This window comes from Rhinatrema bivittatum, chromosome 9 (assembly GCF_901001135.1).
Source record: "Rhinatrema bivittatum chromosome 9, aRhiBiv1.1, whole genome shotgun sequence".
NCBI lineage: Eukaryota > Metazoa > Chordata > Amphibia > Gymnophiona > Rhinatrematidae > Rhinatrema > Rhinatrema bivittatum.
This window is the reverse complement of record NC_042623.1, coordinates 80,985,622-81,002,658: the sequence shown is the minus strand read 5'-3', so window position 1 is coordinate 81,002,658 and position 17,037 is coordinate 80,985,622. Positions and strand designations below refer to the sequence as shown.

General features: G+C 46.8%; 1 protein-coding gene across 2 annotated transcripts in view; it reads left to right on the top strand.

Moving 5' to 3' along the window:
- HDAC10 (histone deacetylase 10) overlaps positions 1–17,037 on the top strand; it is a 45,414-nt gene that overhangs the window by 5,812 nt on the left and 22,565 nt on the right. For both annotated transcript variants that reach the window (XM_029617394.1, XM_029617395.1), the window contains exons 4-10: positions 1,985–2,119; positions 4,241–4,337; positions 11,382–11,479; positions 11,561–11,665; positions 11,752–11,820; positions 15,140–15,266; positions 15,696–15,761. In XM_029617394.1, the coding sequence (XP_029473254.1) occupies positions 1,985–2,119; positions 4,241–4,337; positions 11,382–11,479; positions 11,561–11,665; positions 11,752–11,820; positions 15,140–15,266; positions 15,696–15,761 (697 nt within the window). The remainder of the gene's footprint in view (positions 1–1,984; positions 2,120–4,240; positions 4,338–11,381; positions 11,480–11,560; positions 11,666–11,751; positions 11,821–15,139; positions 15,267–15,695; positions 15,762–17,037) is intronic.

Genomic DNA, 17,037 nt, shown 5'->3' with positions numbered 1-17,037 from the left:
TTGTATGCACAGGGCCTGATTTAGTAAGCTTTTTCACCACAGAGAATAGGAAAGAAACTGGGATTCACTGAAGCTTGTGATTCTTTATTATACAAAAAAAGCTTTAGGTCAGCCTTACAGACCACATAGGTTGTTTTTTTAGATGTGGTTTTGAAAGCTCATATGCATTATATTGGATTATTCTTATACTAGTTAGTAAAAGGACCTGTAAAGAATACAGATATGCAAACTAGAAGATTAGTATGAATTCCTCCCCACTCCCAAATCTATAAAACCCTCTCATATTTTTATATAATTATATATTGGTTCTTGTGTACAAATATATCCATAACCAAAGAGCCAAAATAGATAAAAACACAGCCTGGAATCGCATTAGGGATGAGGAGTGGATCATGAGTTCAAGATTCCACTCTTTCACCAATTCCTTGTCTGGTCATGGTCAAGGCACTTTGGCCCTGGTTTACTAGGGCTTTCTCTAGAATCAGTGTGGATACCAAAACTTCACACTAAGGGGCCGATGCAAAAATGTTGCACTGAAAGCGGGCGCTGAGTGTTCACGCCCCTAGCACCTCCTTCACAGCATGCGCCCGAGAGAGAGGTCCACTGTCGGCGGCTGTCCGCCAGGTAAGAAAATGGACGTTGAATTTATCAGCATCTGTTTTCCTAATCCATGGATGTGCCAGGGGTTCAGGAACTGGACGCTTGTGAACTGAGAGTCCACTTCCTGCACCGGACTGCCATGCTTTTTTTTTTTTTTTTTTTTAGGAGGCTCCGCAATTAATGCCTGCTCCGGGCAGGTGTTAATTTCTGATCCCTAAAATGTGCGTCCTAGATGCACATTTTTTTTTTCTTTCGGAGTGAATAGCTAATACCCTCATTCACATGCATTTGCATGTGATGAGCGCTATTAGTTTCACTCCGCGTTGGATGTGGGTTATACAGTGCGCTCGGCTGAGCGCACTGTATTGCATCAGCCCCTAAGAGGGGAAAATACCATAGGGTTTACACCTTTTGTGTTTTAATCGCTACACTACACTGCCAGCCCATGTAGCTTTGTAACTGTTTGCTCACGACATATCAGCCAAATGTATCAGACCGCAGTCATATTGATTATCTAATGTCCGTTCTATGGTGTGACATATCACAGTTTTGAACAAGACCCTCTTTATGATCAGAAAGACATAGCATGAGCAAATCCTAGCTTTGTCATTCTTTCTTGCTTGTCAAGGTCATCCCCATCTGTAGATCAGATGATTTTTTTTCTAACTCATGCAAAGTAAAGCTGGTTAAGCCAAATTTCTCCAGTTGTATCAAGGGTATTCCTCAAGAACTCCTCTTTTCTTTTCCCTCCAACAATGTCTGGTTTTCAGGATAATCAAATTAGTCTGGTTCTTAGACCAAGATATATTCAGCTATCTAGGGAATATTCATTTGGAGACGGTCTGAAAAGCAGATCTACTGGGGAGGTCCCCCGAGGGCCAGAGTTGCAAATTTCTGAACTACAGCAGTTTCCCAGATGTGGTCCTTAGCATCATGACCAGGTCTGGTTTTCAAAATGTGCAAATTAACCTTGCTTTTAGACAGCCATATGCTAATGTAACTCATGTATATTCATGGTGGGTATCCTGGAAAGCCGACCCCAGGACTGAGTTTGGGAAAGTCTGCTGTAAAGGATGCTTGAGGTCAGCAGGAGCAAGTTAAATCCCCATCTCCTAGGAGTTTTGTCTGTACATCATGAACAGAGCACTCATTACAAGCTCTTGTCTCTATGTAATTTGACTGTAAAGGGTATGGGAGAGTTTTTTTTGTTTGTTTTTTTATATGGAAAGTGCTATATTAAATAAATTTGCATTGTATGTAAGCAGAATTCCCTTTGATGGAAGTAACCATTTGCTAAAATCAGGTCCGATTATCTGAGCAACTCTTGTGCAGAGCTTTGTATCCTGCTTTACATATGGAAAACATATGTGTTGATTTGTTTCAGTCCAGCATGTGCCATTGACGTCCCTGAGAGACTGGTTTCCTCTTACGAGCGACTTAAACATTACGGGCTTTTGGAAAGGTGTGTCCGTGTGCCTGTCAGGGAAGCCACGGTAGAAGAGATCCTGTTGATTCACAGGTAGGACCTCTGCCTTTATCTTCTTACTCTCCTCGTTTGGATTCATGTGTTCAGGGGAGATGTTTATGGCCGACCCTTTTCTTTCTGCCATGGTAAGAAGGGTCTGTTTGCACAAACAGCCAGGCACAGCTTCAGCTCTCAGGTTCAAAGCCAAAAACAATCCTACAGCAGAGAAAAGGATAAAAAGGTGCTTGGTGGCTTCCCTTGGGAGGGGGTGGGGGTGTTTGCTGGGGTGAGGGTATTCTCCCTGCCAGAGCAGTATCCTCAGCCAGGCTTTGAATTCTTTGTCCATGTAGAAATAAAGGTTAGCAAACAAGTTATAGGTGATACCTTTTTGAGAGGCTAACAATTGTTTGGGTTGGTTTTTTTTTTGGGGGGGGGGGGGGGGTGTCAATGTTCCAAAAACTGCTGAGCAGCTAAATTATCTGGCAGGGTTTAACTGCTTCTCTTTGTTCCAAGCAGAAAATAGGCTCAGCTCTCGCCAGCCAAAATGTAACCAGCTGGATTTAAGCTATCTATAGCTGTGCCTTGGTGTGGCCTGGGAAATTAGCACTGATTTTCAGCACAAGCCAGCTATCTGGCTAACTTTAAACCCGAACCCTGCCTCTGGGATCATCCACTTTTTGAGCAGCTAAATCTCCACCGGTCCACTCGCCCCACTGAGCGGTGGGGGTGAGTGGACTGGTGGAAATTTTTCTGCCCCACAAATCCCGCTGGCTAAGTCCTTAGGGGCAGATTTTAAATACTTGCGCGAGCGCGTACTTTTGTTCGCGCAGCAGGCGCGAACAAAAGTACGCTGAATTTTATAAGATACGCGCGTAACTTTGCGCACGTCGGCCGGCTGCCCCGCTCCGTGGTCCGGTCCCGGGGGCTGTTCCGGAGGCCGCGGCCACGCCCCTGGGCCGAAACCATGCCCCTGTCGCCGCCCCCGAAACGCCACACCGCGTCATCCCACCACGCCCCCGCCACGAAGCCCCGGGACTTATGCTCACCGGCGGCCTATGCAAAATACGCGTGCTGGCGGCCTATGCAAAATAGGTGCGCCGGCGCGCGTAAATCCAGAAGGATTTACGCGCGCAGGGGTTTTAAAATCCGCCCCTTAGTTAGCTACTAGATCCTTTGAAACTGCATTCCCTGGGGAGCTAGCTTTCGATGAATGAACAGATTCTCTTCTCCATGTATAAGAAGTAAAGGGGGGATGACAAGAAGCAAATGGAAAAGGCATTTTTTTAATTTTCTGTATTTTTCTCCTTACCTCATGTCCAGAGTGATTGCTCAGGCAAACCAAGTCCCCTAAGAACTAGAGAAGAAAAGTCTCCTCTGAGACTGAAACCTGCAGTTGTGGCCCTAAGAGCTGCAGGGGTTGTTTTTTGCAATGGTCCTGGTTCCTCCCACCCCCCACCCATCCAGAGCTCCTGCTGGTCACCTTTATGGCACTCCTAGTAAAACTCAAAAGACAGAATCAAATTAGATTTTCCTGTAATGGAGGCAAGTGGTCTACAAGTCTAACATTAACGTAACATATTCTGTGCTGTCCTGAAAGAAGACTTCAGCTCTGACTAGGCCTCACGGTTTTTCTTCCAGAAGTTTGATACGCAAAGTTAAAAAAAAAAAAAAAGATTCAATTTATTCCTTCGTGCTTTCTGGACCTCCTTTTTTGAAGTCAAAAAGGGGCTAGGGGCAAGCTCTAGGGAGTCTTATCGAGCCATAGTGCGCAACCGAGGTGGTGCACTGAAGCCAACAGAAGATGGCTGCCGTTACTATGGAGGTCCCTGCTGGCCATAGAGTGGCACTAAAGGTGCGCTTTGTCAGAAAATGGTGACCCAGTGTTTAGCAGAATTCACAGGACTCTGACCAGGAGCCGCAATGCTTTTGCTCTGTTCCCTGGAGCTGGTCAGGGACCCTTGTTGCATTTCACATAGGCCACCTGAGCTGGATTTTTGAACAGATGGCCTAGAGGTGAAAGACTCTGTAACACTGTAATCATTCCCCTGAGCCATCCAATCCCCACCCCCGTGACCGAGGTGGGTGGTGGACTGCAATCTGGGTGTTTAGTGTGCTTTGTCACGGCAAGACATCAGGTCATATCATGACTCGGTTTAATTTTTCTCTTCTCTTTAGCAAAGAATACTTGGAAGTTGTTCAGAGCACCCAGTTTATGAATGAGGAAGAACTTTGGAAAACTTCACAAAATTATGATTGCGCTTTCTTTCACCCGGTATGTCTTGCAGCCCAAGCAGATCACTAGTGCGTCTCTAGGCTGCCGTGTTCTCAGTTCTGTGGAGTCCTTATTATGATGTATGGCAGGACAAGTGATAGCGCATATGGGTTTCATCTTTTGGCTTGCTTAGTGTAAATGCTGCTCCCTGAGCTGATTATTTGCTGTTCCTGGTTGCACACGGGGCCCTGAATTCAGATACAGTGTCATGGCACCTAGGAGGAGCAAAAACCTTCTTTGAACTTTGTTAGAGCAAGTGTTGCTCCCGCTGTAAATGAATCTTTCTTTTTTCATGAGTTGTGCGGTTATATCTCATGAATATTAATTATGGTTATTCTCAAAACCAAACCTATTTGTGGCCCTAGAGGACTAGGTTTGCATATCTCGAGCAAGAGAAACCATTCCACTGTAGAGGTCTGTTCCCACAGATATCTGACTTCCCACTGCCACTACTGGGATTTCGATATGTACAGAAGACACCCCTAAAGTGTGCAGTAAGTTTGGGGATCTGGCCATTTTTATTCACAGCTAGTCCTTTGAGCAAAAGATGGTTTCCTCTCCATCAGCCAGACCAATCCAGATGCCTAGGTTATGCTTTCCAGCAGGCAGATGGAGACAGACTAAGAGGTTTGCTGACCTCACCCCTTATCAGCTCCCATGCTGACCTCATCCTGCCAGTATTCTCTATCTCAGCAGATGGCAGGCAAGCATCCTCTCCTGTGAGCTGAGGCCTGGTTAAGCTTGGTGAAGAAGATATACATTTGGGTGGCAGCTCCTGAGATGAAAGTCTTCAACTCCATCCCACGGTTAAGCACAGCCAGTGACCAATGAGGCTTCCAATTGCTGGAACAGAGTTTTTCCTGGCTACGGTCACTGGAATTATCCCTCCCTCCCTCCCTATGCTTTTTCTCTCCTGTTCTGCAGTCTCTCCTCCCCTTAAAAAGAAAAAAGACTAAACAAGGTTTCCTTCTCTGTTTTCCTCCCTTCTCCTGAGTCCTGTGGCTGTGCCTGGTTCCTGCTTGTTAAAGCTATTTAAAAAACCCCAAAAATGGTCTGCCGTCTGAAGGACTGCAGGCAGAGGCAGGAGAGGTAAGGCAGGAAGCAATGGCATCTCTTTAGGAACATGTGAATTGCTCTGTAGTTTGCAGTGCGTGTGAATTGAACTATTAGGCCTTGAGATGGGGAGGCTTTTGCAAATTATCGGGCCGATTCAGTGAAGTCCGCGGGAGAGCGGACGAGCGCCCGCTCTCCCGGTGCGCGCACAGGCCACTCGACTGTGCACGCGATTCTGTATTTAAATTAGGTGGTGCGGTAGAAACTGGCAAAAGGAGGTGCTAGGGACACTAGTGCATCCCTAGCGCCTCCTTTTAGCCCGGAGCGGTGGCTGTCAGTGAGTTTGACAGCCGACGCTCAATTTTGCCGGTGTCGGTTCTCGAGCCCGCTGACAGCCACGGGCTCGGAAACCGGACGCTGGCAAAATTGAGTGTCCGGTTTTCGGCCCGACAGCCGCCGGCCCATTTTAATTTATTTTTTTTTACTTTTTTTACCCTTCGGGACCTCCGACTTAATATCGCCATCATATTAAGTTGAAGGGTGCACAGAAAAGCAGTTTTTACTGCTTTTCTGTGCACTTTCCCAGTGCCGGCAGAAACTAGCACCTACCTTTGGGTAGGTGCTAATTTCTTAAAGTAAAATGTGCGGCTTGGCTGCACATTTTACTTACTGTATTGCGCGGGCATACCTAATAGGGCCATCAACATGCATTTGCATGTTGAGGGCGCTATTAGGTGCCGCAGGTTGGACGCGCGTTTTCCGCCCCTTACTGAATAAGGGGTAAGGGAAAACGGGCGTCCAAGGGCAGGTTAACAGTGCGCTCCGTCGCACTGTTAACCTGCCCTTGTGAGGAAGAGAGGGCAGCACATGGAAATTGGCTGCATTGGCAGGGGCATCTGCTGGCCATTTCCGCAGATGTGCTTGCTGCTGTGGCAGGAACGGTGGCCATACTGGAACTGTGAGAAGAGAGTAGCTCAGAGCGGGGGGGGGGGGGGGGCGGGGGGGGGGGGGTCTCCTATGCTGGTTACGGTAGTCTCAGATGCTGTGGCGGTCTGGTCCGTGGCTCCTCTGGATGTAGTTCTAAGAGAAGCCACTCGCATTTCTTCAGGTGGAAATGTGATGCCTTCCTCTTCCTGGATCTCTCTTCCCATAGAGTTTGTGAAGTGTTTGCATCAGGCCCTCTTTTGTAGGGAAGAGTGCAGCTCTGGGTTTCTCTCCTGCAGTGAGAACCCCCCTCCCCCCCCCCCCCCCACACTTCTCCCTCCTCAGGATCCTCTTCTGAGAATCCAAAGCAAGCAAATGAGAAATGAAGTAGAGGAGGATTGGGAGCGCAGAAAATCCTGCACTTATGGACCTTAAGATTTTAAGGGAACGTGGCAGTGAGGGAGAGTCAGATAGGAGGACTATCCCCCTAGGGAAGGGCTAATTCAGCTATGGGTCGGTTGTTCCATAAAGAGGACCTTTCTCCCATAGTTTCACAGTCCCTAAAAACGCTGGACATACATAGCGAAAAAATAAATTAAAAAAAAAAAGGATCAGAATCTGTTAACTCAGAAGAAAACTAAAAGGTAACGCCAGAATTTCCTCAAGTGGACACATTCATTTGTGCTTTCACTAGGAAAGCCACTATTCCTGTGGGAGGGGGCTGTGCCCTCAAGGTTGCTCAGGAGGCTGTGTTTGAGTGGGCTTTTGAGGCAGCTAGTTGTGTGCAGTGATATTGTTGCTAGGGCAGGATTGCATTTGTCTCAGCCCATACAGGTTAGCTCCTTGGAGTGTGATGGTGGTGGGGGGAACAGTCTTGAAGTATGCAGTTCAGCTGGAACCAGGGCTGTCCTTTTTGGTGGATGCCATATATAAATAGGTCTGGGCTTTGGCTAGGAATATAGCTTCCATTGTAGCTACCCATTGTTTGCTGTGGCTATGTAACTGGTCAGCAGTTTCAGTTTCCAAGGAAAGGTGGATACTGGCGTTCCTTCTAGGGAAATCTTTTTGGAGAACATTCAGAAGAGCTGGTGAAAGCATGTGGGCAATTGAAAAGTCCCCAGATTTCCTGAAGACAAGCCTAAGAAGACGTGTCCAGCTGCAGCTTGGAGCCGCTTTAGGAATTCCAAGTGTGCGAAGCCGGGGAGATTGGTGCGAGGTTGGCAGTCTAGACCCTTGAGTAGATTCCAGTCCTTTTGGAACTCTAAGAAGGGAAGGATGGAGTCTGAGTGGTCTGGACCTTCCAGTGAAGGTGTGGGAGGCTACTTTCTGGTACAAAGGTTAGGTTGTTGGTTGTCAGCCTGTGTTACCAAAGGAGGGGAGATACCTTTCACCCGATTCTGGACCTGAACCAACTCAACAAAGCTCTGAAAATGTTCCATTTCAAGAAGGAGACTCTGAAGTCTGTTATAGTAGTAGCATAACAAGGAGAATTCTTATTGTCATTAGATCTGATGAAGGCACTTCTCTGCAGTGATAAGGGGTGCACCTTCAGTGTCAGGCTTTCCCTTTTGGGTTGGCCACAGCTCCAATATCTTTTGCCAAGGTGATGGTTGTGGTAGTGGGCCTGCTCAGAGAGAGAATTTTGGTGCATCCATGACTGGACAATTGGTGGATCTAACCAAAGTTGGCCCAGGAAAGCAAATCAGCGATGGCCACAGTGATGCAGTTACGAGTGAAAGTTTTGAACATATTCAAGCTTTGGTAAGAGAATCAGTACCTCCCTGAAATTAGAATTTGGTGCCATTATACATGATTGGTCATCCTTTTGAGCCTCTGAGAGAGGCATCACTTAAGCTGTTCATGTTGCGCTGTGGATGGAAGGGAGCACTAGGGGGGGCGCTCCCCAGCGCGGAACAAGTAGTGTGGACCCTTGCAGCGAGACGTACCTCATCTGGGAACAAAGCAAACCCAAGCCCTGTTGACCTGCACTCCTTGGCGAGACCAATAACGCAATGTTGGTCTCTGAATGGTCCTCCGACCATTCCTAGCCCTTTTGGACCTGCCGCTGGGTAACGGCAGAGGCGGCAGGCCGGACAAGAGGCAGAGGTGGTTAAAGACTAGAACATGGATGCTGAAGACAGTGGAACTGACGAAGACACATCAGGGAGTCAGACGAGATGAGGAGTAGGCACAGAAGACGAGGCTAAAACTCGGCATGGCGAAGAGTCCGGGCAAATCTGTGCAAGACCATCAAGGACGGAACTTCGTAGCCTGACGAGACAGGTCAGAGAAGCAGGACAGATGACGATCCCTGGTGAGAAGGATCTGGACCAGGACATCCAAGGAAAGAAGACAAGGACATCAGAACAGGCTAAAACATCAGGCCTCCAGGCACTGACGGAGGTCATAGGAGATCCTTGGCCCTGAAGGAAAATATCCACCCGAGTGCCCTACACACCCCAGCCGGGGTAGTTGCAGACCTCACTGGAGGAAAACAGGGCCTCGGAAGACTCAGGACGAGACGAGACGGACAGGCAAGCAATGTCCCACAGGCGCCCTACACAACCCAGCCGGGCTGGTCGCGGACCACACTGAAGAGACATCAGACATCATGACGAAGAGGATCTTCGACCCCGATGGATGGAATCTTCCACCAGCACCCTACACACCCCAGCCGGGGTGGTCGCAGACCACTGAACCGCTGTGCGCCCTAACAACCCAGCCGGGCTGGTTACGGACCATGCAGGAACGGGAACCGGAGCCTCAGGAGTCCTCTGGAAGAAGGACTTCAGGATGAAGACATCAGGAGGACCAGGGTGACAGGTACACGGCACAGCATAACACATCAGGAAAATGGTGAAGCCATTAGGGTTGAAACGGAAATGAAGAAGAGACCAGGAATGGATTGGGATCCCAAAAGGAAATGCCAAGCTGGAGCAGAAGACGAGGAATCCTGAAGAAGGACTGGCTCCTTGCAAAGGCGAGGAAGGACTGACCTGAGGAGCCTTTTGTAGGCTGAAGAGGCAGATCCAGGAAGTGATGTCATCAGGGTGGACCAGGGGGCCACTCCCTCGCCGGCCCTTTAACTCAAGAAGAGAGACGCTGCCCCACGCCTAAGGAAGAGGAAGAGATCCAGGACCCTGGACAGCGGCCCTGCTGAGAAGACGCTGAGATGCTGACGAGTAGGACCGACGTGGGAGGCGGAGCAAGGCGGCTTCCCTGCCACTGCAGAGCAGGCCTCAGGCCTGCCAAAGGCGGCATGGGCAGTGGCTCCATGTTGCGAAGAGGATGCTGAAGTCCACGGCTCCCTGCCGTGGTGAAGAGACGGCGACTGCGGCCTCCTGCCGCAACGGAGATCCGGTAGCGGCACAGCCGCAAAGAAGACCTGGCAATTGCTCCTGTTGTGCCGGCCGTGACAGCGGCCTCCGGGCCGTGGGACGGAGGGAGGTAAGAGCCTGCTCGCAACAGTTTACTCTTAAGGTGGGGTTTTCTGGGTTCTTCGGACGAGGCTGTGCAGATTGAAAAAAAATGCAAAACTTTCTTAGGAAGGAACAAAGGGGACTCTGGTGGAAAAGAGTATGCCCCAATTTTGTCATTTAGATGTTAGGAGAGTAGTTCTGCTGTAATTAATTGTCACTAATAGTTTCATTATCTCGGAGTATCATTTGATTTAGTGGTTCTAGAAGGGTAGGAATAGCTTTGAAAGTATCAGTAGCTCATTGGAGTAAGGAAATGATTGTGGGGAGACTTTCATATCCAAGGATTTGCCACTTCCCAAGAAATTGAGGGTGTACTCTTCCAGGGCACAGGTGGTATCATGAGCAGAACTTTGCCTGATGTCACCATTGGAGATTTGCAGAGTGGCGACCTTGACTTTCTTGCATACTTATTCAATGCACTATTCAGCTCAGCCTTCGAGCCAGGGAAGAGGCTTCCTTTGGTTTGGAAGTCTTGAAAGAGGCTTAGCAGTGTCCCACCCAGGAGCAGGATAGCTTGAGTACGTCCCATGCATCTGGACTGGTTTGGCTGGATGAAGAAGACATTTAGTGCTTACCTGATAATTTCCTTTCCTTGAGTCCAGCCAGACTAGTCAGGACCCTTTCTGTGCTGCCAAGTGCATTCTCCCGATTCATGTTCAGAATAACTACTTGTGTGTACTAGTCAGCACACTGGATATTAAGGTAATAAACCTTATCCAGGAATGTAGGTTTTGTCTATGCCATTTCTTGTTTCTGTTTGCTTCTCCCTTGGAAGCTCTCTGGTTTTTGCTTGGGGCATGAGGGAAAGTTTAGTGTATTAAAAATGTATCTTAGCCCAATACGTAGAATAGGGGCAGGTTGAGGTCAGCATGGGAACCTTATAAGGAGTGATGTCAGCAAACCTGTTGGTTTCTGTCTCCATCTTCTGGTTGGGAGGCATAACCTATGGTCTGGCTGGACTTGAGGAAAGGAAATTATCTGGTAAGAACTAATTTCTCCATAAATCCCAAATGTCCTCAATAAGGTTTGGCTGTTGATTTTTAAAGACCTAGGGAAGGCAATTTTCAAAGCAATTTCTGCAGGTACAAGATATTTTACCCATGTAAATTGTCTGAAAATGGCCCTTCAGTTTGGCTAAAAGTCCTCATGGCGTTCCACAGCGTGCACCCTTTTACCCGCCCTGAGAGGGGGTGTTCCTGGGAGCATGTTTAGCTTAGGAGAGGAATGATATGTGTGTACACAGCACTTTCAAAGCTATATGTATACTCTTTCCAGGAAAACTCTACCTACACACAAAGCAGGCGCAGGTATCTGTATGTGCTTCCTATCTAAGCAAAAATGTGCATGTACTTTTCCTTTGAAAATTGATCCAAAGTCCACAGGTAAAAAGTACGAGTGAACTCTGCATCAGTGTGGACAGCTTGAAAATTATCCTCAAAGGTGTCACTATTCAAAGTTATTTGTGCACCAAACACCCAAGCCTATGCGGGCTAGTTTTGAAACACCCTCTTTATGCTTTGTATAATACACTTCAGAAGATTAATTTACAAAGCATTTCGGTAATGGCCATGAAATTGTCTTATTCCAGAACTCCTATCGTTGTGCCAGACTGGCTGCTGGAGCCACTTTGCAACTGGTGGACTCTGTGGTGTGCGGAAGAGTGCGCAATGGAATGGCCTTGGTCAGGTAACGGGCTGCAGCACTTACACAGCTCCTTTCCAACTTTCGTAATGGTGGCGCCTTTACCTTGTGCCTCTTTTCCTTAAGGCCCCCAGGTCACCACAGCCAGCGAAATGTGAGCAACGGCTTTTGTGTGTTCAACAACGTTGCCATTGCAGCCGAATATGCAAGAAGGAAGCACGGCCTTCAGAGGTCAGTATCTCTGACCCATTTATTGTTTTCTCTGGCATGGAGAATGAGTTTCTTCCTGGTGAATAGTTTCCTTTCTTCTCTTTTAGAGTTCTCATTGTTGATTGGGATATACATCACGGCCAAGGAATCCAGTATGCTTTTGAAGAAGATCCCAGGTTTGTAGTTTGGTTTGATTTAGTGGACAGATTGCAAGAGTAGTTAGTATAAAAAAGTGATCCTCTGATAATTTTCTTCTCATGTCGGATTGACTTTATGCGGCTTGGGGCAAATTGTCCTTTAATATAATAAAATCCCTAACAATGGGCTTCCTTCTGTTCTCTGTGTAGTTCATCTTTTCTCTTTGGACCTCGGGAAAGGAGTATTAATGCCCGAAAGCTAGTCAAGAAGAGTTAAGTTTATAGTTCAATAAATTGTATCGCTTTTATATTTTTTTTGTTGATTTTTGTAATAGAAAGCAGAGCAACAAACTATTACATGAATGCGCCTTATGCTAAAGCAAAGGTTTAAAGCCAGCCAAAGCAGCTCTGTGAGATAAATCCAGACAATAGAAAGATTCTTACGGAAAGGGGGGCCTTGTCTGCTGAAATCAGGTCAGATGCACCAAAGAGTGTCTCCTGGGTAAAGTGCTCTTACATCTACCTTGATGTGACTGCTTTCAAGAGAGTTGGATGAGGGACTAATCTGTACTGTCCTCTTAGATTTTACATACTGCCAACTGAAAATTCAATGGAAACTATTGGGGATTTTCGAGTCTCTGCACTATGGCCATGTTCTTTCCTCTTCGCTGACCTCCGCACTCTTTCACTCCCTTCCTCAATTCACCTCCCGTTCCAGCTGCTTTGGAAGGTGGGGTGGGCCGCGCCATCAGCCTGCACGCACGACCAGAACCAGCTCACACCTTGCCTGCACTCAAAAGCCCAGTGCGATCTGTCCCTTGCTGCCTTCTCCCCCCGCTTCCAGTCTGGAGCCTGTAAACTGCCACCACGTATTTGTGTTTCCCCCCTTCTATCCAGCCCATTTTCCCCGCCGGCTCTTGCCACGGCGTCTCTTTCAGTCCTACTTGTTTCAGCATGTACTATTGATGTTACCATGTACACACTTTGCAAATAGCACGTGCAAAATCAATTTCGCATGTGTTCTTGCAAAGTATGCACACTGTAAAAACAGTAGCGCATGCTGAAAGGATGCTGCTGCCTTGTGGCCATCAGAAGCCTACTCCGACCGACATCCCTAGTCCCCAGGTGTGTTATATAGATGTCTTGTACTCCAGTTTCACACTTTACCTTGGGGTGTGCAGCATTTCCCATATCAGTGTATCTGGGATTTGTGCATTAGATGCATGCAGTGGGAGGAGACCCTTCCTGGATGGTTGTTCTTTTTCGTTGGTGATGCGAACCGGCCCAAGCCCCATGTATTTCAGGCTCAGGAAATCTGCTTCAAGAAAGTAAATGCCATCTGAATGGTTTTTATAAAAAAGAGTCGATTATTCAAAGGGATTTCTGTGGGTACATCTATTTTTATCCACAGGAAAACAAAAGCCCTTTGAATATTGTCTTGTACAGAGGACGTAGTGGAGGCGGGAGTGGGCTGGGTCGGCAGACGTACGCACAGGGTAACGCGCACATTTTGAAATTTCACGCCTGCTTTTCCCCTCATACTTGTCTACCTACAGCTTATGTAAGCAAAATCCTCTCTGTGGTAGTGGCTGACTGATGAATTATTAAAGGGAAACCCTGTGAGGAGTTTCCTTTTAAAAATCTGCTTGCAGCCCCGCGAGTACAACGCACTACGGCTCAGCATAACTTACATTGCGGAACTCTCTAGGAACAGCAGTAGTAGAATTCCTGGGTGAACACCTGGAGGTATTTAAGCCTTTGCATTTGGTCTCATAGCTGAAAATAAATATTAGGTCTAGTTTCAGAAAGATTTAGCTTTGCGTATGGGGCTTTATTTCTGTGCATAGTTTCCTGCAAACCTCTGAATTTCTCATAGCAAAGGCACTTTTTGGTCTGCAGTGTAGGAATTTAGCGTGAAAGTGCCCCACCAAATGTAGACCACCTCCAAGGCGAGTGTCCAGAACATTTTGCCCCGCACGATGACGTAAGCCTTCATCACAGAGGGAAGGCAGCTGCGGTGTCGCAAATAACAAAGAACCCAGTCAGGTCTCTGGAGATGAGATCAAAGGATAAAAAAAAGTTTGGGAATGTAGGAATCCATGCAAGTCTGAAAGAGTTAACAAGTGAAAAATCACTGAAATTATAATGAGGAGATGGAGTCCAAGCTAAATTATGCCAATGGGCAAAAAAAACCCTTCGGAACAGTGTAAACTACTTGTTGGATGGCACCAAGATGTCACTGTTTACTGTGACATGTTCAGCTTAGTCTCAGAGAGCATTCTAAGCTCAGGATTCTTTGTTCATGTATGTTCCATAAGTACATTTGCTATGTTTGTGAGTTTGCCGTACAATATTTGCCATTTTGAATATATTACTGAGACAGACGATGGTGGAATAAACTGCTGTTATCTTAGTTCGTGGAAAGCTTTGTGAAAGCTCATCAGTTGTACAGCTAATTAGGCTGTGTAGTTGCCATCAGCAGACCAGACAAGGTGACTTGGATGAGGAGATGTGGGAATGAAGGAAGAAATCCCTCATGGTGAGAAGAGCAGTAAAGGACACTTGTTTTACATGGAGCAATTATTGAGCAGATTATCTGTCAGTGTACTTGTGTTTATCAGTGCAAGAATGCTGTTTCTAAGTTAGACTAGCATACAACAAAAACAACTATTTTAAACACAGCAGAGTAACTAATGGTATTGCTTAGCTGCTGGAATGATTTGGGATGCAATACTGGTCACAAGGAACAGAGGTGCTGTTACACGTGTGTATACATATACAACGCAGAGATAAGCAGATAAGGTGCTGCTACCTACGTAGCTGCCAAGAAGTGTTCCAGAATAGAACCAGAGGTGACGCCATGGATAGGGAGAGCCCAGTAAGGAGCAGTACAGCGCTGTTACTACATGTGGTATTTTTCTCCTTTTAAGTTGCTTGAGCCTCAGTACCACTGACTCGCCATTTGTTCATCCTCAGGGCTCTCTTATAGAACCAACCCTCCGGATTCAGACTAATTAGTTTGTACTGAGTTTATAGAGAGAGGCCATTGTATGCTCCCTTTTAGTTAACCCTTCTTTTGATTTAGGATAGTTGCAGCTGGAGTATTTTGCAAATGCAGAATGTCGGAGGCACAGGGTAAATTTTTTGGCACTGTCTGAACTTATGAGGAATGTACCACTTGCAGTCTGATAAACTATTATGGTGGCTCCCTGCTTTTTCCATTATTTGAAACAAGTGGTTAGTAGTGTCGCCCAACCTGTGATTCCTTACTGGATATTCTAGAGCCCATCAAACTATTGACAGCTTTGTTTTTAGCTTTCTTTTTTTTAATGTGTAACAGAGATGAATTTTCTTTCAGTATTCTTTACTTCTCTTGGCACCGTTATGAACATCAGGAGTTCTGGCCCAACCTAAAGGAATCAAATTACGATGCTGTTGGTAAAGGAGAGGGAACAGGGTTCAATGTCAACGTTCCTTGGAACAAGGTAAAGAGTTCTTAGATGATGATGGCTTTTCCAATTTTTGTGGCTTTTGAGAAACAAGCTTAGTACACCTGACCAAATGTCAACAGTCACGTCCACATATAAGCACATCTCGTTTCCTATCCACCTGGCACCGCCTGTCGGCTTTGATACAACATAAGGGATGCACACAGATCAGAATCGTCCTTGCTGCTTAGGCATTTGGCATGGAAGTGTCTGAACTTAGTGACTGACCTTCTTTAGGATAAAAATTGTGACTGTGGGATGACGTAAGTAATAGAAGGATGAGATTTGCCACTAGGCCACTGGCACAATCTCCTGTGCCTTTGGAGAATGGAAAGGTTTAATCAATAGTGTTCTTATTTCCGCCTTCCCTGCCCAAAGAAAAGATGGTGACTCATCTGCTTCGTTTCTTCTGCCTTTGCTTTTCAGATTGGGATGGGAAATGCTGATTACATTGCAGTTTTTTTACATGTCTTACTGCCCATGGCGCTTGAGGTAAATTTTCGTGTTTAACAGTTTTGCTTTGAATCTTTAAATCTAGAGCATTTGCCTTCATACAGCAGTGTACAGCAATGTTTCCCAACCCTCGCTTGTAGGCACATCCAGCCAGTTAGGTTTCCACAATGAATATGCATGAGATTGATATGCATATACTGGGTCTCCAGTGTGTGCCGCCAGGGGAGGGTTGGGAAACACCGATGCACAACTAGATACTGCATAGTTTCTTATACATAAGAAAAAAGGTTTTGTTTTGGTTTTTTTTAATTGTAAATGTTTTTAGCAGACATAGAAGGCAGGTTTAAAGCCATTTATGCAGGAAAATAGTGCTTTACCCCCCAGTAAATTGACCTGTCAGAAATCTGCCCTCCCTCAATGTGGTTACGTGTCTGCACATTGTGCCAAAACATATGCGGTTAGCTGCAATCTGATAATTTGTAAGTACTGGATTTCTATGTTTCTATTTGTGAATTATTCCAAATTGCCATGAATATAAAATGAAGGCTGACTAAAGGTTAAGCACCCCAACAAAGACCAGCGTAGGGCCAGCTGGTGGCTTGGTGGTAGTAACTATGCCCTGTGGTGCGGAGCAATATCCCAGGTCAGATCTTCTGTTCCCCTGGGTGGGCTGGGGCTGCTGCAAAGGCAGCGTTTATGCCCCTGGGGAAGGGGACGCTTGGCTACCATTCAATAGCGACATCTAGTGACAAGATCTAGGGCCCAAGTTGCTGGGTTCTGAAGGACATCAGTTTGTGGCCTCTGTTTGAAGACTGCTGTTGGGCAGTCTGGGTTGATTTTAAGGGAATGTAAAATAGAGGAATGGGCAAACCAGTCCAGCACTCCTTTCTTTCGGTCTGCAGCGCTGCCTCCACCTCTTTCCTGCCAGTCCTGCGATCAGCCTTGCCTGTGAACAGCTGATCTTACTTTTGTTTATTGCCTTGAACCCGCAAGTTGGGCCTTCAGGAAGAATGCATGCGGGGAGATTATTGGCACTTCCAGGTTGCCATGTGCCACGTTCCAACTGTAGTATGGCAAGGAAGAAAAAAGCCACAGCACAAGAGCAGCAGCAGCTGGGATGCCCATATCCCCCCCCCCCCCCCCCCACCACACACACACAGACTGTTTATGGGCCCTTACAACTGAAAGCCTCTGGGAGCCACTTTCTGGCATTTTCTGTGCTTGACAGATGATGTCGCAGTGATAGAGTGCAGACCTTGAGTGGAGCTGGAGAACTGCAGCAGGCCCGGAAAGGGATCCCCCTGAGTTGCAGAAA